Genomic DNA, 27,120 nt, shown 5'->3' with positions numbered 1-27,120 from the left:
CACCTGGATGCTGACCTGCTGTTCTAGTGCACCCCAGACCCCCTCTCTTTTATGGTAGTGAAGCCCCACCCAGAGCATCCCAGGATGCACCAGGCAGGGCAGGGTGCCGCCATTTTGAAGCGGCGCTCACAAGAGGAGAGAGGGAGTGCTACTCCCTCCTCCTGTTTCAAGGTTTGGGGGATCTAAGGGGCTTGGGGGATGGGGGACTGGGGGGCACTAGACTACCAGGCCCTCCAACTGTGTTTGGGGAGAGGTGGGTCTGGAGGTCCACCGGACCTCAAGTCCTTTGTGTTTAGAGGGGTGGGAGGCCTGGAAGCATGCAAATGCATGCTAGACATGTTCTCCCCATTTCTCCCCAATGCCCTGGCAAACCCTAACACCAGCTCCAAGCTGGCGTAGTGTTTGCCAAGGGAGCAGCGCCCTTGTTTGGCGCACTGCTTGCTGAGCATTAGGGGAGAATATTAATTCCCCTGTTTTGCATGCATTTGCATGCAATTAGCGTTCAGAACCACTGAGTTCGTTATTATATGTGCTCACTGGCTCTGATCATCAGGCGCTGGCCAGGGGCGGGCCCGGGTAGGCCTGGACCCACCCAATTTGGGGTCAGGCCTGCCCAGCAGCAGTGTTCCTGCACAGCGGTTCCGGTCGCAGGCTCGGCTCACAGCAATTCCCACACGCTGCCTGCCGCTCAACAATCTCCTTGCAGCTCAGAGCAACGCTTGCATACGGCTTTCATACTCGCAAAGAAGCTGTATGTATGAAAGCCGATGTACAGTTTCATTCAACTTTCTTTTGACACTGCCAGAGGAAATAACTTCACAACAGGAGTCATGACCTTTTGTTTACTTCTAGTTGGTCCTTTCCTTTTGGGGAGGTTTCCTTTACTTTGGTGCTGTTTGACTCACTCAGCCCTTTTTAAATTGCTTTCCTAGGGCACTTGCATCTTCCCTGCCCCCCACCCCCTGCTGCAGTCAGCAATCTTCCTGCTCCAGTGGATGGGTCCTTCTCCTCCTGCAGGAGTGGCAGAGGACCCTTGCAACCATGAAGACCTGTCATGACCGACAGCTTCAGACCTCCCATTAAATTTTCCACGGTAAAGTAAGGGACTTCTTCAGTGCATCGCTCAGAAAATGGCTGTGCATCACTTTGTGTTATGATCTGCGCTAAGACAAGCACAGAATACTTTACGGAATACTAATGCAATGTTTGGCTTCAACACAAAACCTATCTTTGCACTGGGTGGCTCTTAAATTGAATGTTAATCTCTTGCTAACCATGTGCTTTTGCCCATGACAACTTTCTGCATTGCTTTGCTTTTGTGCTTGTGAAGGGTGCTCAGTTTATTTATAAGTTGCCTATGTGAAACTGTGTCAGAGAAATTACTCAGATTCATCTGACAAGACCTACCTTTAGTAAAACCATGCTGCTTCAAATCCTGCAATCCACTGGATACCAGAAACTGAACTATCCTTTGTTTTGGCAGTTTCAATTAATTTACTCACCATAGACGTCAGACTAGCTGGCCTGTAGTTCCTAACCTCCTCCTTACTCCCAGTTTTGTGGAGAAGGACTATATCCTCCCTTCTCCAGTTCACTGGAGATCACTCCCAACTCTAAATAAACACGCAAAACGTCAGACAGCAGAGTCTCCAGAACTTTCCTAGGTTCCTTTAATATCCTCTGATTTATGCCTGAGCTGTCCTTTGTATACAGCCACAGAAATAAATGCCAGTTAAGTGGCTAAAGCTTAGTTTACTTACTGGGTCCATATGCCAGGAAGAATGCCCTCATGTCCATGAGCTCATTGTCATATCCATGCCATCCATGCTGCCAGGCCTCACTTACTTTGGTACCATTGTTCCAGAATGGAAGTTTGTCTTTACTCTGTGTAGAAAAAGAAATGTATTTCTATGGTAAATCTTCAAGAGAATAATTTTCTTTACATCTTAACCACAGAGGGGGCAGGGGGAGAGCAAGTTTCAAAGGGCTCTTCTCAATGTGTAAACACCTATTTAACCACAGAGAATCCATTTATGAATATAACTTGTGCAAATATCTTTTTTAGGCATGTTTGACAAAAAGAATGAGGGCTACTGTAGAGGGGCAGTCTGTCTATCTGTTCATATCTGTTTCTTTGCGCATGGACAAATAAAGAAATATATAGGGAATAGGGGGAAAGAAAAACAGGTAAGTGTAGAGAAGTGAGCCAGAGAAAAGCATTGTGGTGGTGGGGAGCCCGAGTTCTGCTACTGGAATATGAAAACCCAGTCCAGGTCCTGAAAATGTACAATGCAGCAGGGGAGGAGGGTGACAGGTCCACCACCAAAAGATGGAGCATCAGCTGAGTCCTGAATGCAGCACGCTAGCAGGGAGGTCAGGCCTGCCACTGGAAGATGAAGAGCCCACCTAGGATCTGAAAAAAAATCAGCACGGTGGCTACTACCAGAAGATGCAGAGAAACCAGGCCCTGAAATAAGTGAGGGATGAAGAGAAAAAGTGCAAGGGGAGGGGATAAGAAAATAAAAAGGGGCGGGAAAAGGGAAAGAAGAGCCTTTTCCCTACACACAGATACACAGACACACACACCCTGCCCTCCTGTCTCCTCTGACCCCTGTTTCTCATTAACCCCTCCACACACACCTCTAATCCCTGATAAACAAATAATCTGACAACATACACACCTTGTTCCCTTACTCTTCCCACATCTCCCCATACAACTGCACAACCCATCTTCCCAGACACCGCACATTTGCACAGACACACCAATGTACACATCACATCTTTCACACACACATACACATCCCATACCCCCTTCTCTGCAAACACACCTGCTGCCAACCTGCTGATACACATTCTATAATGTGTGTTCTCACCTTAAACTGCACAAAGACATGGAGAAATGAGGAAATGTGCCACTGTCACTTTAAAATGTGTTTATTTTTATTGGTGACAATGTTATGCTTTTCTTTTCCCTCCTAGTGCAAACTACAAGGGTTTTTTTTTAAATGCTGTTTCTCAAGCTGGACCTGTCCAATCCCCTAGCTCAGCGATTCCCAAACTGTGCACCACGTGGCACCCTTGTGCGCCTCAGAGAACTCTCAGGGGTGCCACGGTGCATCACTCCCTACTTTCCCCTTCCGCAGGTCCGGCATCTGCTGCTTCCTGCTTCTTCCCCCACCGCCGCTGCAGTGCTTGCAGCTTACATTTTCGGGCCGTCCGCGATTCACACAGGCACTGCGGGGACTTCCCTCTCCCTTGTCCGGCCCTCGCAAAAGAAGTTGCATTAGAGAGGGCCAGACACGGCAGACTATGAAAGCCCTGGAATGCCTGTGTGAACCACGGATGGCCCTAAAATGTAAGCTGCAAGCACTGCAGTGGCAGCAGGGGAAGGAGAAGGAAGCGGCAGCAATCCTGGACCTGCAGAAAGGAAGGTAGCGAGCGATGCTGGATTTAGGGAAGGCAGAGGTGTGCTGGTGTGAGAGGAGGGAGCTGCAGGGAGGAAAAGGTATGTTGGTGTGAGAGGAGGGGGCTGCAGGACAAGGGAGACCCATGTGGGGGGGGGAGGGTGTGGAGACCCATGTGGCCCATGTGGCTGAGGGGGGGGGCTGCAGAGACCCATGTGGCCGGGGGGGGGGGGGGGGGGGGAGTGCCGTGAACCAAAAAAGTTTGCAAACCCCTGCCCTAGCTACTCTGGTTTTCAGGACATCCACAATGAAACTGCATACAACATACTGCCTCCATTGTATGCAAATCTAACTCATGTATATTTACTAGGACATCCTAAAACCCAGACGTGATTAGGGGTGTGTCTGTGAATGTAGTCTGCTCCATGATTTGCTTTGTTCTTTTATTAACTTCTTCCCATAAGTCTAAGCAGCAAAGCAACCACAGAAAAGACACCTGTGCAAAAGATTTTGTCACAGGAGATAAGGAAGCAGTGCTATCTTAGTACTATGGATAGTGTTGCCAACTAGCCAGCCCAGCCAAAACTAGTAGTAATAGAAGCCCGTAGTAGAAAAGCCATTTTTTTGGTCCCTGATGCCATGGTACTTTGGCATCTCTCCTCCCTTCCTCTCCAAGTGCAGCGTCTCTCTCGCTGTCTCTCTCTCTCTCCCTCAACTTCCCACCCTCCCCCAGGTCCATCTAGCATCTCTTCCTCTCCTTCTGCACCGCCTAAGTCCTGAAATGTGCCTTTGCTGACAAGCAACAACCGAGACTGGGAAACTAGGCATCCAAATGGCAGATGACGTTTAATGTGAGCAAGTGCAGACAATTCATGTGAGCAAGTGCAAAGTGATGCAGGTGGGAAAGAGGAACCCAAACTATAGCTACATAATTCAAGGTTCCACAATAGGCGTCACCGACCAGGAAAAGGATCTAGGCATCATCATTGAGGATATGTTGAAACCTTTTGCTCAGTGTGTGGCGGCGGCTAAGAAAGCAAATAGAATGTTAGGTATTATCAGGAAAGGAATGGAAACAAAAATGAGGACATTCTAATGCCTTTGTATCACTCCATGGTGCGACTGTACCTTGAATATTGTGTGCAATTCTGGTCACCACATGTCAAAAAAGATATAGTGGAATTAGAAAACTACAGAGAAGGGCGATGAAAATGATAAAGAGGATGGGACGACTTCCCTATAAGGAAAAGCTAAAGCGGCTAGGGCTCTTCAGCTTGGAGAAAAGATGACTGAGGGGAGATATGATAGAGGTCTATAAAATAATGAATGGATTGGAACAAGTGGACATGAATTGCTTGTTTACTCTTTCCAAAAATACTAAGACTAGGGGGCATGCAATGAACCTACAAAGTAGTAAATTTAAAACGAATCAGAGAAAATATTTCTTCAATCAATGTGTAATTAAACTCTGGAATTCGTTGCCGGAGAATGTAGTAAAATCGGTTAGCTTAGCGGGGTTTAAAAAGGTTTGGATAACTTCCTAATAGAAAAGTGCATAAGCCATTATTAAAATGGATTGGGGAACATCCACTGCTTATTTCTAGAATAAGCAGCATAAAATGTATTGTACTGTTTTAGGATCTTGCCAGGTACTTGTAACCTGGATTGGCCACTGTTGGAAACAGGATGCTGGCCTCGATGGACCTTCAGTCTGTCCCAGTATGGCAATACTTAAGCAGTAATTAGCAAGCAGCTTTTGCCTGCATTTGGGGCCATTTCCTACACATTTTGTAGATGTTTTGTGCTCAGTGTGTTTTACTTTTGTATTTTTTGGGATATGGGTGGGAATTGTCCTCCCTGGTGTGGTGGGAATTGTCCTAGGTGTGAATTGTGCAGATGGGAATTGGTGGTTGGGAACTGTCCGGTGGGAACTGTCCAGGTGGGGACCTAGAACCCTTCTCTATGCCTTTTCCGGTTCCACTATATCTTTTTTGAGATTTGTGTCAACTAGAATTGCCTAGATGCTCTCTGTCCTTTGTTGCCACTTTATTTGCTCCTGTTATTGAGCCATTGGCTTCCAGAATTTGGGCCTGCAGATATTAAGGGGCTTACACTTGAGTCAGAGGACTGTGAGATCATACTATTCATGGATGATATCTGCTCATGATCTGCCAGTCTGTATCCTCATTGTGGTGAGAACTTCAGGGATATGGATGTATGTCTGGATTTCATCAGAATTGTTGACTATGTCAGTCCCATATGACCACATAAAGAGTGGCCCGAGTCCTTTCCTTTCAAGTAGGCAATGGGCTCTTTGAGATATTTGATGGTACAGATAGGGGCAGATTTGCCCCTATTGTTCTGGGAGCTTGGAAGGGGCTTGGATAGATGCCATAGGTTTCATCAATCGCATTTGGGGAGCATTGCTAGCATTAAAATGATGGTGATGTTAACATTTCTGTATCTATGCCAGACCCTCCCAGTTTTGATAGTGAACTGGAGAATGATCTCAACAGCTTTCAGAAGGCATCTTGAAGAATCTTAGTAAAACCCAACTGTGATGGTGGGCTCAGGCTACCAGATTTTATCAGGCAGTTGAACTGCAGGCATTGCTAGATTGGAGAGGAGGTTCTGGGAAACAATGGGTAGATATAGTAAAGGCTGAGGCTGGAGAATTGTTTTTAGAAGTGTTCATGTGACTGAAGAGTGATGTGAGAAGGAGGGAAACTGATTTGGGCCCTTTCATCGATTTGACTCTCGGTGTGGGAAAAAGTGAAAGGGAACCTGTTGGGTGGTAAATGCTTTTTGAGACTGATGTCAATTAGTGTTATCCAATACTTTGCCCCATGAATGGTGGATAGTATATTTACAAAATGGAGATCAGTGGGGCTGCTACAGTTGGGTCAAGTATACTTGGGTTCCTCTCTGCTCTCCTGTGCCATTTGCAAGAGCCTTATTTCTAAACCTTTCTACAGCTCCACCACTTTTTAACGTATAAAGAGCCCCAGCTGGATTTGTGGAGAGAAATGACATCCTTTGAAACTATACTACAGAGAGCACAGGCTGTGGTCAACCATCTATAACATGCTGATACAACAGAATGAGTGCCTCTCTCTTCACATTCATTATTGGGAGAAAGATCTGGGATAGACTTTGTGTGACCATGTATTAGTCCCAGACATTCCAAAGTGTTAATAAAGCAGCAATCTTGGCCAATATAGTAGAGCATGGTTATAAACTTATACCATTGGTACCTGATCCCTCACAAATTATATACAGTGCTTGGATCAGTATCTGAACTATGTTGGTAATGCTGTGGGCAGGTGGGCACACTGAGGCATATGTGATGGGATTGTTCTGCAATTAAGACCTACTGGGATAGGTGTCATGTTTTGTTCCATGGCCCCTTGACCCAAAAGTATTTTTGTTACTTTTATTGCTGATTGAAGTGAAGTCTGAACTGCACAGTCTGTTGGTTTGCTGTGTAATGGTGGCTTGCAATAAAGTGGCTAAGGAATGGAAACAGACCTCAACCCCAGATCTGATGGCATTCCAGTGCTGATTTTGGAATGTATACTTTTTGAGCACGCTGACTGCTCTGAAGAGGAAAGAAGGGACAGGAGAGATATAATACAGATGTTTAAATATTTGAAAGATATTAATATAGAAACAAATCTTTTCCAGAGAAGGGGAAATGGTAAAACTAGAGGATATGAATTGAGGTTGTGGGGTGATAGTCTTAGGATTAATGCTGTGTCAGGAATTTGTTTTCATGGAGAGAGTGGTCGATTCCTGGAATGCCCTCCTGAGGGAGATGATAGAGAAACACGTTGATGGAATTCAAAAAGGCATGGGATGAATACAGAGGATCTCTAATGGTTGGTACTAAAAGGAAAAACTTAAATGGCTGCATGTGTGTGGATATGTTGAGAGGCATTTAGGTAGCGACTCTGACTGTGAAGAACTAAGGCCAGTGCCAGGCAGATTTGTATGGTCTCTGTCCCGTATAAGGCAATCCAGGTTAGGATGGGCTGGAAAGGGCTTCAAAGGCAATTCAGTAGCTGGAACATGAGGACAGTGTGAGCCAGACTTTTATAGTCTGTGTCCAGCAAATGACAAGACAGGTTTGGATAGGAGTGGCCTAGTGGTTAGGGTGGTGGACTTTGGTCCTGAGGAACTGAGTTTGATTCCCACTTCAGACACAGGCAGCTCCTTGTGACTCTGGGCAAGTCACTTAATCCTCCATTGCCCCATGTAAGCTGCATTGAGCCTGCCATGAGTGGGAAAGCGCGGGGTACAAATGTAACAAATAAATAAATATATAAATAGGCTAGAGTGGGCTTCGACAGCAACTCCAGTAGTTGGAACATAAGGACAGTGCCAGGCAAACTTCTATGGTCTATGTCCCAGAAATGCCAAATAAAGACCATAATCAAGTATTTTATATCGCATTCATTGTTGGTTTGATCATGAATTGATACCGAGTGGGCAGACTGGATGGACCACTCAGGTCTTTGTCTGCTGTCATTTACTATGTTACTACATTACTGGAGAAGTTTGATTACGTCTGGGTTCCCTATCTATGGTTGACCCAGCAGAATAGCTAAAGTAGTACAGTGTGAATCATATAATCCATATTAACCTGAAACCTTAAGGTGCAAGACCATTATCGTCATCATTATAGGGGGAGGGTGGTTACTGGGAGTAGTTTGAAATAAAATCTGTTCATGGTTATATGATAATGAATGTTTAGAGTTTGCTTTGAATAGCATCATGGTAATAAAAATAAAATATAAAAAAAAATAGTGCTGGCTTTCAGGCTTATTTTCAACAGAGATGGACGCCCATCTTTCGACACAAATCGGGAGTTGGGTGTCCTTCTCCCAGGGTCGCCCAAATCGGCATAATCAAAAGCCAATTTTTGGCGTCCCCAACTGCTTTCCATCGCAGGGATGACCAAAGTTCCCGGGGGCATGTTGGAAGTGTAGCAAAGGCGGGTCTTGGGCGTGCCTAACACATGGGTGTCCTCGACTCATAATCGAAAAAAAAGGGCTTCCCTGATGAGCACTTGGACGACTTTACTTGGTCCTTTTTTTCTTACGACCAAGCCACGAAAAGGTGCAGGTCCCTGGAGCAGTTTTAGTGGGTGCAGTGCACTTCAGGCAGGCGGACCCAGGCCCATCCCCCCCTACCTGTTACACTTGTGGTGGTAAATGTGAGCCCTCCAAAACCCACAACAAACCCACTGTACCCACATCTAGGTGCCCCCTTCACCTATATGGGCTATGTTAGTGGTGTACAGTGGTGGGTAGTGGGTTTTGGGGGGCTCAACACACAAGATAAGGGAGCTATGTACCTGGGAGCAATTTCTGAAGTCCATTGCAGTGCCCCCTAGGGTGCCCAGTTGGTGTCCTGGCATGTGAGGGGGACCAGTCCACTACGAATGCTGGCTCCTCCCACGACCAAAGGGCTTAGATTTGGTCTTTTCTGAGATGAGCGTCCTTAGTTTCCATTATTGCCGAAAATTAGAAATGACCAAGTCTAAGGACGACCATCTCTAGGGACGACCTAAATTTCAAGATTTGGGCATCCTTGGCCGTATTATCGAAATGAAAGATGGACGCCCATCTTGTTTCGATAATACGGATTTCCCCGCCCCTTCGCCAGGATGACCCCTTTCGATTATGCCCCTCCATTTAGCAAACAAGGTTCAAAAACACTTTGAAAACCACCAGAACCCTTATGTAATGGTGACATCATGGGTTACAACTTTTTCAGAATGCAGCAGCATACCTACTTGTAAGATGTAGTATGGGAGACCATCCTGCTTATAATCGAAAGAGAAAAACGCCCATATTCCGACCTAAATCGGGAGATGGACGTCTTTCTCTCGTGGGCGCCCAAATCGGTATAATCGAAAGCCGATTTTGGGCGTCTTCAACTGCACTCCGTCGCAGGAACGAATAAAGTTGACGGGGGCATGTCGGAGGCGTGGCAAAGGTGGGACTGGGGCGTGGTTATTGGCCGAGGAGAGATGGGCATCTTTAGCTGATAATCGAAAAAAAGGAGTTTTTACCGCAATTTTGGGTCACTTGTTTTGGACACTTTTTTTTCATTAACAAGTCCCAAAAAAGTGCCCCAACTGACCAGATGACCTCTGGAGGGAATCGGGGATCACCTGCCTTGACTCCCCCAGTGGTCACTAACCCCCTCCCACCAAAACAAAACCCACTTTACAAACTTTTTTCCCAGCCTGTATGCCAGCCTCAAATTCCATACCCACCTCCATGACAGCAGAATGTGTTCTATCCTCTGACAGCCTTTCCCTGGTTCTGATGTGGCTCTCGGGTGAGTGTGACACCTTTTCTGTTAAGGGCACTGCAGAGTCACATGAGCAATGCATTGTGGTGGGTGTAGGGTAGTGGGCTCCGTGATTCCACTAGCTTGTGTTAAATGCTCACGATGTTGGTAGTTGGTAGGCTCTGCTCCCATGGTGCTTTTCCCTCTGCTTACTGGGTCAGAGTGTGCCCTGTTTTGTTTCCAGTAGTCCATGAGGTAGTGGCCATTTTTGTAAGCCAGTTTTAGATCCTGTTCATGTGTTAGCCACGTTATAGCACTTAGTTCTTACCTTGAATGTTGCTGAAAGAGGGCATTGTACACCATTCTGCCAGCTCGGACCTACTGCTAATCTCAGTACCACCGAGACTCGTTGCCAGTGGGGCAAAACCTCTGATCTGCAGTTAACTGTGAGTAAAGGTGCTTATTCAAATAAAAGACGTTTTCAGCGAGATTAGTCTTCAGGTGTCAACTGCTGTGCCAAGGTTATACAGCAGCAACAAGTCCTGTCCCTGGAGCACTTTTAGTGGGTACTGCAGTGCACTTCAGGCAGGCAGACCCAGGCCCATCCCCCCCACCTGTAACACTTGTGGTGGTAAATGGGAGGCCTCTGAAACCCACTGTACCCACATGTAGTTGCCCCCTTCACCCCTAAGAGCTATGGCAGTGTTGTACATTTGTCCCTCCCACGACCAAATGGCTTGGATTAGGACGTTTCTGAGCTGGACGTTTTTATTTTCCAGCTCAGAAAGGACCAATGGACGCCCATTTTTTTCGAAAATATGGTCTGTCCCGCTTCTTCACGTACCCATTTTCGGACATAGACGCCCATGGAGATGGGCGTTCGCGTTCGATTATGCCCCTCCATATATACCAGTCTTGATACACTTAAATTGGTTCCAAGCTGCCTTCAGGGCCTGTTTCAAGATTCTTCATTTTGCATTTGAATCTTTAAATTTTTAGGCCAAAATATCTACAACATATGCTATATAGTGACATGTCCAGCCACAGCTGTACATTCTTCCCTATAAAGAAGATACTCAGCAATACATAGTATCAGTAAATCAGTATTTTTTCTTCTGTTACTTTACCTGTATTATGAACCATCCTTGATCAGCAACCAGAGTTAGAGGAGACACAAATTTTCCCTTTTTATAATAGAATCTATCAGGAATTTCTTCTTTGCTGAAAACATTCATATGCGCCACAGCTTTCAATTTGTTATATACCTGTGAGGAAATGTAATAGCATCAGATGTGTAATATTGGCCAGGTTGTCCCATGCAGAAACACACCCAGATTTAAGAGAAATTGTATCATTACTATCGATTTGGGTATGCCTTGCATATGCCCTTTCTACAAACTCAAGGGGATATCTACACAACCTAGAGACTTCTAGTAGACTCAGTGCTATATCTGAAACATTGATTCTTGGAGGGGGGACAGCTGTGCTGTAAGGCATAAGAGGATCTTTCATTTGATCTGTGGAAGAAAAATTCCACATGCTGAGTGTCATTCCAAACTAGAAAGTAACCCCCCCCCCCCCCCCCGAGTATTCAGCCTGCGGTGGTCAGTGATTTTAAAGCCGCTGACTGCTGGGGACTGAATTTAACCCAGATATTCATTGCTGGGCCATGTCTGGGCACCGGATTTGAAAACCCAGGTCAGCCCTGGACCCGGTACTTATGCAGGTTCTGGCCAATATTCAGTGTTGGCACCCACATAGGCAAAGATAGGGCTGCCTTTTGTGCACACTACCTTAGTCTTGTGTCTATTAAGCTTTAAGAACTTCATTTGTTACCAAGAGTCAACCAAAGAAATATTCTTTATCAACATTTTACTTGTATTTTGAAAGGTATCCAAAGCAGAACATGGAAGAAATATATTGTCAAGAAAAGACATAATGAAAACTCCTAACGAGGTTTAAAACCCTCCCAATGGCCTCATATAAAAATTGAACAATAGGAGGGAAAGTGATGACCCTTGTGGAACCCCACAGCCAGATGGCCACACAGGGTAACTTCTCTCTACATTGGTTTAGGATTGCACTTATTCCTCTGGGAAGGTTACACCCCTCAATGCCATTTACCTCAATTCATGTCCTCTAGTTTTACCACTTTCCCTTCTCTGGAAAATATTTTTTTCTATACTAATACCTTTCAAGTATTTAAACATCTGTATCATATCTCCCCTGTCCCTCCTCTCTTCTAGGGTATACATAGTCAGGTCTTCCAGTCTCTTCTCATATGTCTTTTGGCACAAGTCCCATATCATTTTTGTTGCCTTCCTCTGGAGCACTTCAAGTCTTCTTACATCTTTAGCAAGATACGGCCTCCAAAGCTGAACACAATGAACTTGATCTTACCACATCACCCTGTATTTGTTCACACAGGAGCCTGCAAAGGCCTCTCCGGTACTATGTAAGCTACACTGAGCCTACAAATAGGTGGGAAAATGTGGACAGTGGCGTACCAAGGGGGTGGGGGCGGTCCGCCCCGGGTGCACGCCGCTGGGGGGGTTCCGTGGCGCGCGTCTGTCGCCCTGTCTCCGAGTTCACGTGTGTTCACTGCTCCCTCTGCCCCAGAACAGGTTACTTCCTGTTCCGGGGCAGAGGAAGCAGTGAACACATGCGAACTCGGAGGCGACAGGCATGCGCCGCGGCACCCCCCCCCCCAGCGGCGTGCACCTGGGGGGGTCGCGCTGCACTCAGGGGGGGGCGCATCGGCTATCTGCCCCGGGTGTCAGCCAGTGTCGGAACGCCACTGAATGTGGGATACAAATGTAACAAATAAATAAATAAATAAATTTGTTTTTCTCTGATCCCATCCTCTTGTTAGATAATGATCCTTTGTATTTATCTCATTTTTTAAAACTTTTGTCATTTTTTTCCCCTAACCATCTCTACAAGGAGGGTGGGACAAAAACGGTGGAAAATTTCAGACAGGATGAGGAAGGAGTCATCAGAGTTCAAAAGAGACTCTGGCTCACAGGTGATATTTCTGACATTCTAACTTTTAGCTAAAGGGAAAATGTTAACTACATGTATTATACTATTCTAGAAAGCATTGCAATTTGACAGACGAAAGAAGTCTGGTGTAAGTTCTTATTCATCAATTGGAATCAGTTTCTGTGGTCTGGAGACTGGTCTTCTAGTTTGTGCTTTCAGTAGTTTCATAAACCTGTTCCCCATTAAGGGGAGATGCTGTGGTAGCAATCACAGTAATAAAACAAGGCCTATTGTGTTTATCATTTGGTAAATTGCACCCCACGTCTCCCCCAAATAATTTTAACAATGCACATCTTGCAAATAAAAATACATACACATACGTTGAACCTATTATTTCTGTCCTACCCCACAAAAGTATTACATTCACTGAGGGACCAATTCTATACAATGGAGTCTAAATTAAGGAGCCAGAATGGGGCGTGCTTAGCATCAATTATGTAATGGCATTGAGGAGCACCTAACCACTTACAGAATGCAACCACAAAGCAGCTTTGCGTGCCAAACTTAGGCCCTGACCACTTATGACAGGTTAATGACTGGCATAAGTTGTCACAATCAGCAAACGCTGATACTAGTAGTATTCTATAAATTGTGCACATTGCAGCTGTTCTGTATATTGTCCAAGTTCATTTCAAGCTGCATGTTTGATATTTACTATTGTATTTATGGCTGTTATTCTGCTATGGAATAAATAAATACTAAAAAAAAAAATTGCATGAATCACATGACAACATGCCCATAACATATCTATGCTCCACCCACAGGTACAGCCCACTTTTGGTTACAAGCTATGCAATTTTACAGAATAGGTTCAAGCACTTATTTGCGTATGAGCCAATTAATGTAACGATTCTATAAACTTTGGTGTGCAACTGGCAGTTAAATTTAGCTTTATAGAATTGCCTTTTTATCTTCTAGGTGAATTTAAAAAAATGGAAGCAAAGCATTAGTAAACAGCAACAGGACAAGAGGGGCTACTCAGCGTTCAGGTGCTTCGTACTTCGGAGTGCTTGCCTTCAGCAGGCCACAGGTTCACCACAGGACCCCTGTCCATCATTTTGAGAACATCACTCATATTGATGTAGTTCACAAGCTCAATAATTTTCTCCATCCAGTAAATGTCTGTCATCCCATGATCCGAGAAAAGGACAACATTGAGGTCATTCTGCAGGCCAAAGTCCTGTCACAGATTATGAGAGAAGAGCACAGTTTAGCTCAAACAGCAAATTGAAGACAAGACACAATCACATACCACACCTAAAAGAACATAAGCTCATGAGGAATAATTTCATTAATGGGCACCTGAAAAATGTCAACAAAAACGACTATATTATGCCTAATTTAGAAAGGCAACATTGATGCAAGTGGAGGAGTGTAGTGTAGCAGAGCAGAGTAGTAGCCTAGTGGTTAGTGCAGTGGACTTTGATCCTGAGAAACTGAGTTCGATTCCCCCTACAGCTCCTTGTGACTCTGGGCAAGTCACTTAACCCTCCATTGCCCCTGGTACAAAATAAGTACCTGAATATATGTAAACCACTTTGAATGTAGTTGCAAAAACCTCAGAAAGGTGATATATCAAGTCCCATTTCCCTTTCCCTATTTGAGATTCTACATGGAACGTTGCTACTACTACTATTTAGCATTTCTATAGCGCTACAAGGCGTACACTGCACAAACATAGAAGAAAGACAGTCCCTGCTCAAAGAGATTACAATCTAATAGACAAGAAATAAAGTAATCAAATCAATTAATGTGTACAGGAAGGAGGAGAGGAGGGTAGGTGGAGGCGAGTGGTTACGAGTCAAAAGCAATGTTAAAGAGGTGGGCTTTCAGTCTAGATTTAAAGGTTGCTACTATCTGAGATTCTGGAATGTTGCTACTATTTGAGATTCTACATGGAATGTTGCTATTCCACTAGCAACATTCCATGTAGAAGCCACGTGCAGGACGTCAGACTCACAGAAACAGAAGCCTGCGCGGCCGCATTGCTGATCTGCAAGGGCAGGCTTCTACATGGAATGTTGCTAGTGGAGGAGTAGCCTAGTGGTTAGTGCAGTGGACTTTGATGCTGGGGAACTGAGTTCAATTCCCACTGCAGCTCCTTGTGACTCTGGGCAAATCACCTAACCCTCCATTGCCCCTGGTACAAAATAAGTACCTGAATATATGTAAGCCACTTTGAATGTAGTTGCAAAAACCTCAGAAAGGCAGTATATCAAGTCCCATTTCCCTTTCCCTATCTACACCTGCTCTGAAGAAGGTATAATCCCCCTAATTCTATAAAATTGGGCACCCAACTTTGCACAAAGGGGTCCTTTTTTTACAAAGTAAAAGGGCCCCAAAGTTGAGTGCCCAATTTATAGACTAAGTTCAATTACACATATAGCTTAATTTAATAATTGGCTATTAATTGGCATTAACAACCAATTACTGACTTAAATTGGTGTTAATTGGCATCAATTAACTCCAATTTGGCAGCTGAGATTGCAACTGACCTTAATTACTATTCTAGAAGCTGTGCACATAATTTCTGTCATGAGCAACTTCTAGGGGGCATGGCCAAGGGAAGGGCATGGATGGGTCAAAGGCGTGCCTATGAGTTACGTGCACAGGTTATAGAATACTTGGGGCTATGCGTCTAACTGCCAACAGTTAGGCACAAGCACTTACACCATCCTTTGACATGGCATAAGTGCTCATGCCTAAGGTTAGGCACAAAACTGCAAGATTACACTTATACACTCAGCGCACATCATCCCAAGCCAATATTTTTGGCACCGTTTATTAAATTTACCCCAATGTGTGCATAAACTCTATTAAATGCAATTCTATAACTGGACATCCGCATTTACCAGTGTTTAAATTAATGAGGTGACCACTGTCACTGAAGACTGGCCCGATAGTGTATGTACATGACCAGAGTAGTAACTAATCATTTTTGTTCTCTGGACAGGGAAGCATACTCAGTAGTGGGCAAACAACAACAAACTTTGCCTGAACCCAAATAAAACAGAGATTCCTCAGGTACCAAACACAAGTGGACAAATACCCAACTTCAAAATACCTTTTGAGAAGTATAAACTCCCCCTAAAAATCACTGGTCAGGAATCTTGGGATATTACTAAACTCATCACTCACTCTGATCCAACAAATTCAAACAACTTTCAAAAATTGTCTCTATCACCTATGGCAGCTACGAAATCCCTCTCCATATATTGAAAAGACGAGTCTGACCATAGTGGTCCACGCCATGATAACATCACAACTAGACTACTGTAATGCCCTGTACACTGGCCAAACCAAAAAGAGTTTGTATCAGCTCCAACTATTTCAGAATGCTGCAGCACGACTGATAGAAGGCTGGAAGTGGTGTGACCACATCACGCCCTTCCTGGAAAAGCTATACTTGATACCAGTACCTTAAAGGGCTAAATTCAAAATGCTATGTCTGATTTTCAAGGACCTCAGACAAAATGGGCCACAGAATAAGTTAACCCTTTAGGGAAAGGGAAATGATATACTGTCTTTTTGTGGTATTTTGCAACTACATTCAAAGTGGTTTATTTATATACAGGTACTTATTTTGTACCTGGGGCAATGGAGGGTTAAGTGACTTGCCCAGAGTCACAAGGAGCTGCAGTGGGAATTGAACCCAGTTCCCCAGGATCAAAGTCCGCTGCACTAACCACTAGGCTACTCCTCCACTCTACCACTTTACACACCTTTAAGACCTCTAAGGTCCTCTCAAGGATCATCACTATCTGTACCCGCATTAAAAATACCCACAGCGAGCCTTCTCAGTAGTAGAACCCACGCTCTGGAATTTACTCCCAAAGGGGCTACATATAACTTGAGACTACCTCTACTTCAGGAAGTAGGTGAAAGCCTGGCTCTTCTCCCAAGCCTTTAGTACATAGGGTGATTGACTGTACACCCATTCTGCACCTGGACTAGCTTGCTACACATACTGTAACTTAGATCAGGTCCTTATCTCTTGCTTAACTATACAAAGAACGTGCCTTGATTTTAGCTAACCATCAAATTATTCCAATTGACTCTGTACCACGCATCTTGTTCCCATCATATATCTGTTCTTGGGCTCTCAGCTACAGTATATGGTAAGCTGTATTGTAAAAAATCTTTAGCATCATATCTATATTAGTTGAATGTTCTGATGCATGCTTATTAGGTGTATCATTAATATTATGCTAACAATGTATTATATCTCTGGTATTTGAATTTCAGTGCTTTTAAATGTGTATATTTTTTATACTGTTTCACAGTAGTTCTATAATTAGGTTTCAATTTACTGTTTTCAAGTTTACCTCATATATTGTATTTATGTTTATTCTTGGTTATTTTACTATTGTTATGCTGCTAACAAAATTGTAAGTTTTATGTTAAACTGTACCTGCTGTACACCGCCTTGGGTGAATCTCTTCATAAAGGTGGTTAAGAAATCCCAATAACTAACTAAATAAATAAATATTTACACCTCCATTCATTCAAGTATATCACTAATATCTATAAAAATTCTTGGCATCCTCCCATTTTACCATATTGGCTATTCTTTTTTCTTTCATTTGCAGCTTTGCTTTCCCAACTACTTTACCAGCTTCCCTTGGCTTTTCCAGATATTGTTGCCTGTCTTCCTCTTTTTCCTTATCTTTTCAGTTACTTCTTCTGAGAACTATGAAGGGGCATTTTCAAAAGGACTTCAAAGTCAGAATAGATATGTCCAACTCATAACATCCAAAACAGACGTCCATCTCACATGTATTTTCCAACAGGAAGTATATCAGGATGAACAGCCATTTTACAAACTGAAACGTACAACATATGAATGGCAAAAAAGCAGGGACAAGGGTGTCTGACTGGCATCATTCTTAGCAGCATGGCCACCTAGGCATCCCTGCAGAGCAGAGGGACAGCCTAGCTGTTAGTGCAGTGGATTTTAAACCAAGACACCCAGGTTCAAATCCCACTTTCATTCTTTTATTTTGAAATTATGAGTTCTCCAGGAACAGAAAAATACCTACTGTACCTGAAATGTACACCACTTCAACAGCCTTCAGGCTTGCAGATGGCTTATATATTTAAGTACTGTTTCTAGAGACCTCACAATAAAAAAATAAGAGTTAAAGTAGGATTTGAAGTTGGGTCCCTTGGTTAAAGTTCATTGGACTAACCACTCCTTATACTTGTTTCCTGCTTTGCTAAGAGTGCCCACAATGCCTGAAGCTGTCATAGAACTTAGTATCCTCTATCAGTTTCACTTTTGAGGAAAGGGAGGAGGACAGCAATCACTGGGGAATTAAGGAGGTGTCATACCATAATCCCTTCAGTGGTCAGCTCCTAATCATTTTTGTACCTTGGACATGACTGAAACAGGTCTCACTTAGGACACCTTTCTTTTTAGGCCTAGACTTTTCTTCCCGTTCGGCAATCACTGTTGGACGTCCCGATTTTGGGCCCTCCCTAGTCCTGCCCAAAACACACCCACAACATGTTCTCTTGCTATTTGAACTTCCCTTTTCTGCATTTGCAAAATCAGGATTTGGACATTTCAAGCACATGGACGTCCATTTCTACATCTTGAGACTTCCATAAGCTCCACAGTGGCCTCCCTTTTCCTCTTGCTTTTATTGACTTTCCTAATATTCTTTTTAGTTTTGCCTACTGCTTTCCTGCTTCCTCCAGATGTTCCTATCCAGCTAACAACCCCTTGAGATATTCTTCCATCTTGTCAAAGCTGGTTTTCCATTAATCTAAGACCTTCACTTTTGAATGTGAGAAGGAACTCTTAAGTAGGGCATTTTTTCACTTTATTTTCATTTTACTTAAACACTAGTTAAAAAGGCCCGTTTCTGACACATATGAAATGGGCGCTAGCAAGGTTTTCCTCGGAGTGTGTATGTTTGGGAGAGTGAAAGTGCGAGTGTGTGTGTATGTGAGAGAGAGAGTCTGGGTGTGAGTGTGTCTGTGAGAGAGTGTATGTGTGAAAATGAGAGTGTGTGCAAGTGCGTATGTGAGACACAGGGGCTCATTTTCAAAGCACTTAGCCTCCCAAAGTTCCATAGAAACCTATGGAACTTAGCCTCCCAAAGTGCTTTGAAAATATGCCTAACAGTGTGATTGAGAGTGTGTTTCACACAGATTCTGTATGTGCGTGAGAGAGAGTGTGTGATACTCAGATGCTCTGTGAGACTGAGTGTATGAAACCAAGCGAGTGTGTGAGTGATTGTGTGACACAGAGAGTGAATGTGATACACTGTGAGCAGGGGCGTAGCCAGACAGCAGATTTTGGGTGGGCCTAGGCAAGAAGTGGGTGGGCACCAAGTGTTCTTCCCCCCCCCCCCCCCCCCCCTCAACCACCACCCAAAAAATATCTCAGCTGGCAGGAAAATGCTTCTTTCCACCCTGGCAGTCTGCAGTAGGCATGTGCTGAAAACTGAGCATGTGCAGGTGCCGGTATCGTGGAGAGTAGTGTTTTCGTTACCATCAGAGGGAAGTCTTCAGCTGGCCAAATTTAGGATCCCTGCCAGCTACTGTTAAATGTGTGCTACTGTTGAGTGGGCCTGAGCCCTAAGTGGGTGGGCCCTGGCACACCCAGGCCCACCTTTGGCTACGCCACTGACTGTGAGACATAGAATGTGTGAGAGAGACGGAAAGACATTGTCTGTGAGAGAGAGAGAGTGTGTGAAAGAGTGTGTGTGTGACAGAGATACCACCTTCCCTCTCTCTCTCTGTTGTCAGGCCCCCCCTCTCTCTTTCTGGTGTCTGAAATTCCCGCCACTGCACCCAAGCAATTGGTGTGCGAGAGTGAGTGTGTGTGTGTGGGGGGGGGGGGGTTCAGGAAGCGCTGCCAGATGAGAGAGTGAGTGAGTGTGTGTGTGTGTGTATGGGGTTTTAGGAAGCGCTACCAAATGAGAGAGAGTGTGTGTGTGTTTGGGGGTGTGTGTTGGGGGGTCTGCTTTGAAGAAGAGGGGTGTGGGGGGGGGGTTTCATGAAGCGCTGCCAGATGAGTGAGTGAGTGTGTGTGTGGGGGTGGGCGGTTTATCAAGCAGTGCCAGATGAGTGTGTGTGTGTTTGGGGCGTGGGTTCAGGAAGCACTTGCAGAAGAGAGAGTGAGTGTGTGTGGAGGGGGGGAGGGTTGAGGTAACGGGGCCAAATGAGAGTGAGTGAGTAGGTGTGGGGGGGGGGTTTAGGAACGGCTGCCACATTAGTGAGTGGGTGTGTGTGTGGGGGGGCAGGGGTTTCAGGAAGCGCTGCCAGATGAGAAAGAGTGAGTGTGTGTGTGTATGGGGTTTCAGGAAGCGCTGCCAGATGAGAGAGAGTGAGTGTGTGTGTGTATGGGGTTTCAGGAAGCGCTGCCAGATGAGAGAGAGTGGTTGGGGAGGGAGGGGGTTCAGAACGCGCTGCCAGAGTGAGAGAGTGTTTGTGTGATGAAGATCGAAGGAAGCGGAGGCTGGTTTCAGGGGTTGTTTGTTGTGTGCCGTCACCGCCTCCTCCGCCCGATGCACCCGCCGCCGCCGTGCGATGCACCCCCTCCCGTCACCATCCCACCCTACCATCTCGTTGTTTTGCTGGCGGGGGACCCAAAATCCCGCCAGCAGAAGTCCTCTGTTGTGTGCTGTGCTGACTCTGACGTGATCTTCAGCATTGCTAGCCTGTGCAGGGTGGGGTTCTGTGCATCTGACGTCCTGCACGTGCAGGACGTCAGATACACAGAAGCCCTGCCTGCAGAGGCTAGTAATGCTGAAGATCACACCGGAGTCAGAAGACAGGACTTGTTCTTGCGGGGTTTCGGGTTCCCCGGCGGCAAAGCTACTTGTCGGTAGGTGGGTAGGGGTGGGGGTGGGTGTTGCTTCATCTCCATTTTGTAGCGGGGCTTATTTTTTTCCCTGGATTTTCGTGGGTGACTTGGGGGGGGGGCGGCACGGGGTGGGTGTTGCACCTCCAGCATGTGGAAGCGGGGCTTCTTTTTTTGTGGTTTTTCGTGGGTGGCTTTGGGGGGGGGTGGCACAGGGGGTGGATGTTGGACATCCAGGGGGAGGAGTAGGGAAGTTGCGATTCGTACGTTGACTTCTACTATTATAAAATGCAGCCTTAACGTTCTGAGGGCAAAGGTTCTGAACTCACAGCACAACGTTAAAGGGTTCATATGACGTCATGATGTTTGACGCGAGGGTGGGGCACAGAGTCATAGTGGGATGGCTTCACCACCATGAACTTACGAATCCTTTATCGTTGTGCTGTGAGTTCACAACTTTGTCCTCAGAACGTTCAGGGTGCGTTTTATTATAGTAGATTTTTTGTTCTTATCTACAGTGAGATCAGCAAGAAAGTTATCTTTCTCCCTACCCAACACAGCCCCAAATGTCAGGGGAATGGAATATCAGCCACACAAACAACCTTGCTCATACAGTACCCCAGAGCTAAATGGCTAACTCCCTATTTCCTCAAGTAAATGACTATCAAAACTGTCCTCTAAAATGATGTATGAATACACATACCTCAAAGCAAAAGCACATGACAGACACTGCACACTAACTCTCAGACATTTCTACATGCTAAATGGAGTTTTGTCAAAACCTCAGCTCTCAAGCGTATAAATTTACTCACAAAAACTTCAAAACAAATGAAACTGCAGCCCAGCCAACAGAAAAGTCAACTAGCTTAAAATTCTCCCTGCAGGTGTTCTGTTCTGAAAAAGTGCAGTATAGGCCCTTAGGGGAATACATTTCTAATAGAAGGTTATTGTGAAATCTGAGCCTTGGTGCAAAACTGAAAAGTATTCATTCGCTCCCTGCTGTATTTGTTTATGGAGGTCAGTGCATTGGGTGTATTGGTTAGAAAAGTCTTTCAAAATTACAATTAAAAAAAATTTTCCCTTGCACGTAACTGTTATGTAGAAAGAGTCTTTCACTAACTGTTCTTTTAAGTGAACGTGAGGCTCTAAAACATTAGAGATTCTAGCATATTCCTTCTGAGTGCTTTCCTCCTGCTGCCCACAGATTCATCCCAAGACTACTACTGCTGTTCCTTTCTACGACATGGCTCTGATACACGCTAGAGGGCAGTCATGAAAAAGGTGTACATTAGAGCTGCTACCAATAGGAAGAAGGAGATGTTTTATTAAAATACATTTACTTGTCATCAAAGTGTAGTGCACAGTACTTATTACTTTAAAATATTTATTTAGTTAGTTAGTTAGTTAGTTAGTTATTAGGATTTATTTACCACCTTTTTGAAGGAATTCACTCAAGGTGGTGTACAGTAAGAATAGATCAAACATGAGCAATAGGCAATTACAGAAGACAAAATATTCAAACAACAATACAAAGTATGGCATTGTATACTACTTACAATGTCAACACAATATGTAATAGAACATTTTAATTGATAGTGAAGGGTAAAGCAAAGATGGAACATATAGATAGGTAAGAGAGTAAGAAGAGTTAGAAAGTAAGGTGACAAATTTAGAGAAAGTTGCTCATGAGGTCAGAGAGATGGTTAACTATTATATCAGCTAGGGCAGGAGTGGATAAACATGTCCTGCTGCAGTATGTGCAGCCCGAGTCACTCCTTGTGTATGTGAGTGAGACTATCAAGTTAGTTACTTCTTCCATTAAAGGCCTGGTTGAAGAGTCCAGCTTTCATCTGCTTCCTGAAGCAGAGATAGTCTTGTGTTAAGCGGAGCCTTTCAGGCAGTGCATTCCAGAGTGCGGGGGCTACTCCGGAGAAGGCTCGCTTGCAGGTATCACATCGTGTAATGTCTTTTGGAGAGGGTAGGGATACTCCTTGGGAGGACCTTAGTGTCCTAGGAGGTGTGTAGAGTATCATCCTATTCTTCAGGTACTCGGGGCCATTTCCTTTAAGGGCCTTAAAGATCAGACATAAAGTTTTAAATTTAGCCCTGTATTGTACTGGTAGCCAATGAAGTTTTTGCAAAAATGGTATGATGTGGTCACGTCGCTTGCAACCTTCTATGAGTCTTACAGCCTACAGATATATAAACTTAGGCCCGTATCCAGTGGTATCTCAGAAGCTATGCAGGGTGAGGGAAGACTGAATGATGTAAGAAGTTGTGTTCGTGGGGGCGCATTATTCTCCAAACATAGGTGGTTGGTGATTCATTTGTTTGAGGAAGCTAAAGGAGGGAAGCCAACCTGTGGGCAGGGGAACTAGGCTTCACAGACTCTCTGTACATCACCTCCCCTAGCCTCTGAACTGCTTTCTTCTTAATTAATATTCTCTGTCAGATAATAAAATAATTTCAAACTTTTGGTCTCTCTGGCTTGATTTTCTGGCTCTGTTTTCTGCCCATGTCTCTAATTCTTATTTTCTGTCTTTGTCTGGTGCCCTACTTCCTTTTTATTTTTCTATTTCTATTTCAATTCAAACTCTTCCTTCTTTATCATTTTACTTCAGTGCTGGATACTTTCTCTTCCTGTTTCCTTCTGACTTTTCCTTCTTTCTCCTCTTCCTAGTCTTCCTATTTGCTCTCTTTTCACTGTTTCATCATGTATTTATATATTGGAATTAATTAACTGCTTTTATCAAGAGATTCACCAAAGCGGTATACAGCAGACACAGCTTAACATAAAACTTAAACAAACGTGTCAGCAGCATAACAACAGTAAAATGACCAAATATAACTATGAATACAATCACTGAGGTAAACTTATTGAGTCTTAATAATAGGAATAACATGATAGTGTCGGAAATATATACATTAAAACAGCACGATAGAACAATCATGTAGCAGAAATATGTGCAACCTCGTAGCTTGGTGATATGGTTTTTGAGGCTGCCTAGTCACTGTGGGATGAAGAGTACACAAAGGGACCAACATTCAGAGGCCCTTTTACTAAGCCACGTAAGCGTGTATGCGTGCCCAATGCGTGCCAAAATGGAGTTACCGCCTGGCTACCACGTGGCTCTTGCAGTAATTTCAATTTTGATGCGTGTCCGATACGCACATCTGAAAAATAATTTTTATTTTTGGATACGTGTATTGGATGCGTGCCAAGTGGCATTTGATGTGCATAGGTCAGTACTGCACAGTTACAGCATGAGACTTTACCGCTAGGTCAATGGCTGGTGGTAAGGTCTCAGACCCAAAATGGACGCGTGCCAATTTTGATTTTGCCGCTCATCCATTTTTGGCAAAAATTTTAAAAAGGGCTTTTTTCCAGGTGCACTGAAAAATGGACCTGCGCGCGCCCAAACTCCATGCCTACACTACCACAAGCTGTTTTTCAGCGCACCTTAGTAAAAGGACCCCTCAGACCATGGGAGGGAGCCTGGCTAACTTTTACGGTCAGTAGTCACCCCAGATACCCAATGCCGGACTGTTTCCAGTGACCGGCATTAAATATATGGTTTATTTTTGGCCAGTTTAAACTTACCCAGCTAAGTTAATATTCAGAGATAGTCAGTGAAGATTAAACTGACCAAAGATATTCCAGTTATTACGTGGCCTGATGTGACTGCTTACAATAGCTGGCTATATCGCACATTATAGCCAGTTATCTTCTGGCCACTAACCGGAAATATTCAGCAGGGATTAGCCATTATCCCCCGCTGATATCACTGGATGGCCAGTTAAGTGCCAGCTGGTCAGGTGCCATTCCGGGCTGGTTAAATGGTTTTGAACATCGGGGGAAAGAATTTATTTGTTCAGGACCAGAGCCGGGCTCAGGAATAACCTGGCAGACCGTGCAAGCACAGGGATGACTTCCCTATAAGGAAAGGCTAAAACGACTAGGGCTCTTCAGCATAGAGAAAAGACAGCTGAGGGGAGATATGATAGAGGTCTATAAAATAGAGTGGAGTGGAACGGGTAGACGTGAATTGTTTGTTTACTCTTTCCAAAAATACTAGGACTAGTGGGCATGCAATGAAGCCACTAAGAAGTAAATTTAAAACAAACCAGAGAAAATGTTTCTTCATTCACTATCCACCTTATAATTGAAAGAGAAAAACGCCTAGATTTTGACCCAAATCAGGAGATAGACGTTTATCTCAGAAAAAAAAAGAATAAATCGGTATGATGGAAAGCCGATTTTGGACGTTTTCAACTGCACTCCGTCGCGGAAGCGTACAAAGTTGACGGGGGCGTGTCGGAGGCATGGCGAAGGTGGAACTGGGTGGGGCGTGGTTATCGGCCGAGGAGAGATGGGCGCCTTTCGCCGATAATGGAAAAAAGTATGCGTTTGTAGCTAGAATTTAGGGCACTTTTCCTGGGCCCTGTTTTTTCACGAATAAGGCCCCAAAAAGTGCCCTAAATGACCAGATTACCACCAGAGGGTATCGGGGATGACCTCCCCTGACTCCCCCAGTGGTCACTAACCCCCTCCCACCACAAAAAATGATGTTTCACAACTTTTTATTTTCACCCTCAAATGTCATACCCACCTCCCTGGCAGCAGTATGCAGGTCCCTGGAGCAGTTGTTAGGGGGTGCAGTGGACTTCAGGCAGGTGGACCCAGGCCCATCCCCCCCACCTGTTACAATTGTGCTGCTTAATGCTTAGTCGTCCAACCCCCCCAAACCCACTGTATCCACATGTAGGTGCCCCCCTTTACTCTTTAGGGCTATAGTAATGGTGTAGACTTGTGGGCAGTGGGTTTTGAGTGGGATTTGGGGGGGCTCAACACACAAGGGAAGGGTGCTATGCACCTGGGAGCTCTTTTACCTTTTTTTTTGTTTTTGTAAAAGTGCCCCCTAGGGTGCCCGGTTGGTGTCCTGGCATGTGAGGGGGACCAGTGCACTACGACTCCTGGCCCCTTCCACGAACAAATGCCTTTGATTTATTCGTTTTTGAGCTGGGCGCTTTCATTTTCCATTATCACTGAAAAACAAAAACGCCCAGCTCACAAATTGTCGAATAAAACATGGACGTCTATTTTTTTCAAAAATACGGTTCGGTCCGCCCCTTCACGGACCCGTTCTCGGAGATAAACACCCATGGAGATAGATGTTTTCGTTCAATTATGCCCCTCCACATAATTGAACTCTGGACTTCATTGCCAGAGAATGTGGTAAAAGTAGTTAGCTTAGCAGGGTTTAAAAAAGGTTTGGATAATTTCCTAAAACAAAAGTTCATAAACCATTATTAAGATGGACTTGGGAAAATGCACTGCTTATGTCTAGGATACAATACAAAGAGTAGTAGAATTTAAGGCAAAAGTGCCCAATAGCTTCAAAATAGGTTTCTCAGGGAAAGTCTCATATGGTCACCAGGGTTACTTTCATTTCACCAATAAGGTGAACCCCTATTTTGTGACAATTTTAATCATCGATCAACCCCCAACCTTCCTCAGTGCTTTCCAAAGCTGGACCAATGTCCTGAGTTTCAGTGACGACCATCTGAATCAATTATTGAAACATCTGGATCAAGAAGAGGAACATCAAGCACCACCTGAGATATCCTTAATGTAACAATGGTTGGAGCAGGTGTGTAGCCAGACTACAGATTTTGGGTGGGCCTAGGCAAGAAGTGGGTGGGCACCAAATGCTCTCCCCCCCCCCCCCCCCCCCCCCCACCAAAAAAATATCTCAGCAGGTGAGAAAACTCTTCTTTCTACCTTTTCAGTCTGCAGCAGGCATGTGCAGAAAACTGAACATGAGCAGGTGCCAGTATCATGGAGAGTACTGTTTTCATTACCATCAAGGGGAAGTCTTCAGCTGGCTGAGCTTGGGATCCCCACCAGCTACCACCAAACGTGTGCTACTGTTCGGTGGGCCTGAGCCCTAAGTGGGTGGGCCCTGGCCCACCCAGGCCCACCTGTGGCTATGCCACTGGGTTGGAGGAGTCATTTCTAAGGAAACATTAATAAACTGTGTTGATTTTATTATTAATTATTTGTTTGGTCCCAGTTCTTTGGACAAGCCTGGTTTACTTTTCCCACTTCTTTTAACCCGGAAAAAAAAGATAGACATTTTTCTTTTTTGAAAATGACCTTCTTTCCTTTTTAGATTTTAAACATTTTTTGCAAAATGTCCAAAGTCGGACTTAGACGTAACTTTGTAAGTCTATGTGGAAATAAGCCTCCAAGTTTGCTATCATTTAGGGACATTTTATTGCAGAGAAGGACATCTTTGGATTGACATTATTTAAATCCAGATCCCCTTCTACTGTATATATGTATGTTATCTCCATGTGGATTCAAACTGTACAGTCTGACCTGTGTAAATGTCCTGTGTAGAAAGAGCCTCATTAGACTCAGAAATAAAGGATGCTTTTTTGCTGTTGAATGTTGTCCCTCAGTAATGAGCCACTCGATACTTTGAGAGCAGACATGCTATCCTGATAAATGCTGGTTATAAACCTTAAGGTCAGCAAGAAGGAAATACTGCTTTATTT

At 44.5% G+C, this 27,120-nt stretch overlaps 1 protein-coding gene across 1 annotated transcript in view; it reads right to left on the bottom strand.

Moving 5' to 3' along the window:
- Positions 1-27,120, bottom strand: part of ENPP6 (ectonucleotide pyrophosphatase/phosphodiesterase 6) — a 112,529-nt gene that overhangs the window by 5,920 nt on the left and 79,489 nt on the right. The window contains exons 5-7 of the mRNA XM_030191509.1: positions 13,747-13,926; positions 10,832-10,969; positions 1,761-1,884 (exon numbers count right to left, since the gene is read on the bottom strand). Coding sequence (XP_030047369.1) covers positions 1,761-1,884; positions 10,832-10,969; positions 13,747-13,926 — 442 coding nt within the window. The remainder of the gene's footprint in view (positions 1-1,760; positions 1,885-10,831; positions 10,970-13,746; positions 13,927-27,120) is intronic.

The sequence above is a fragment of the Microcaecilia unicolor genome, chromosome 2 (genome assembly GCF_901765095.1).
Source record: "Microcaecilia unicolor chromosome 2, aMicUni1.1, whole genome shotgun sequence".
Classification (NCBI taxonomy): Eukaryota; Metazoa; Chordata; class Amphibia; order Gymnophiona; family Siphonopidae; genus Microcaecilia; species Microcaecilia unicolor.
The sequence above is the reverse complement of the archived record's forward strand: the minus strand, read 5'-3'. Positions and strand labels throughout refer to the sequence as shown.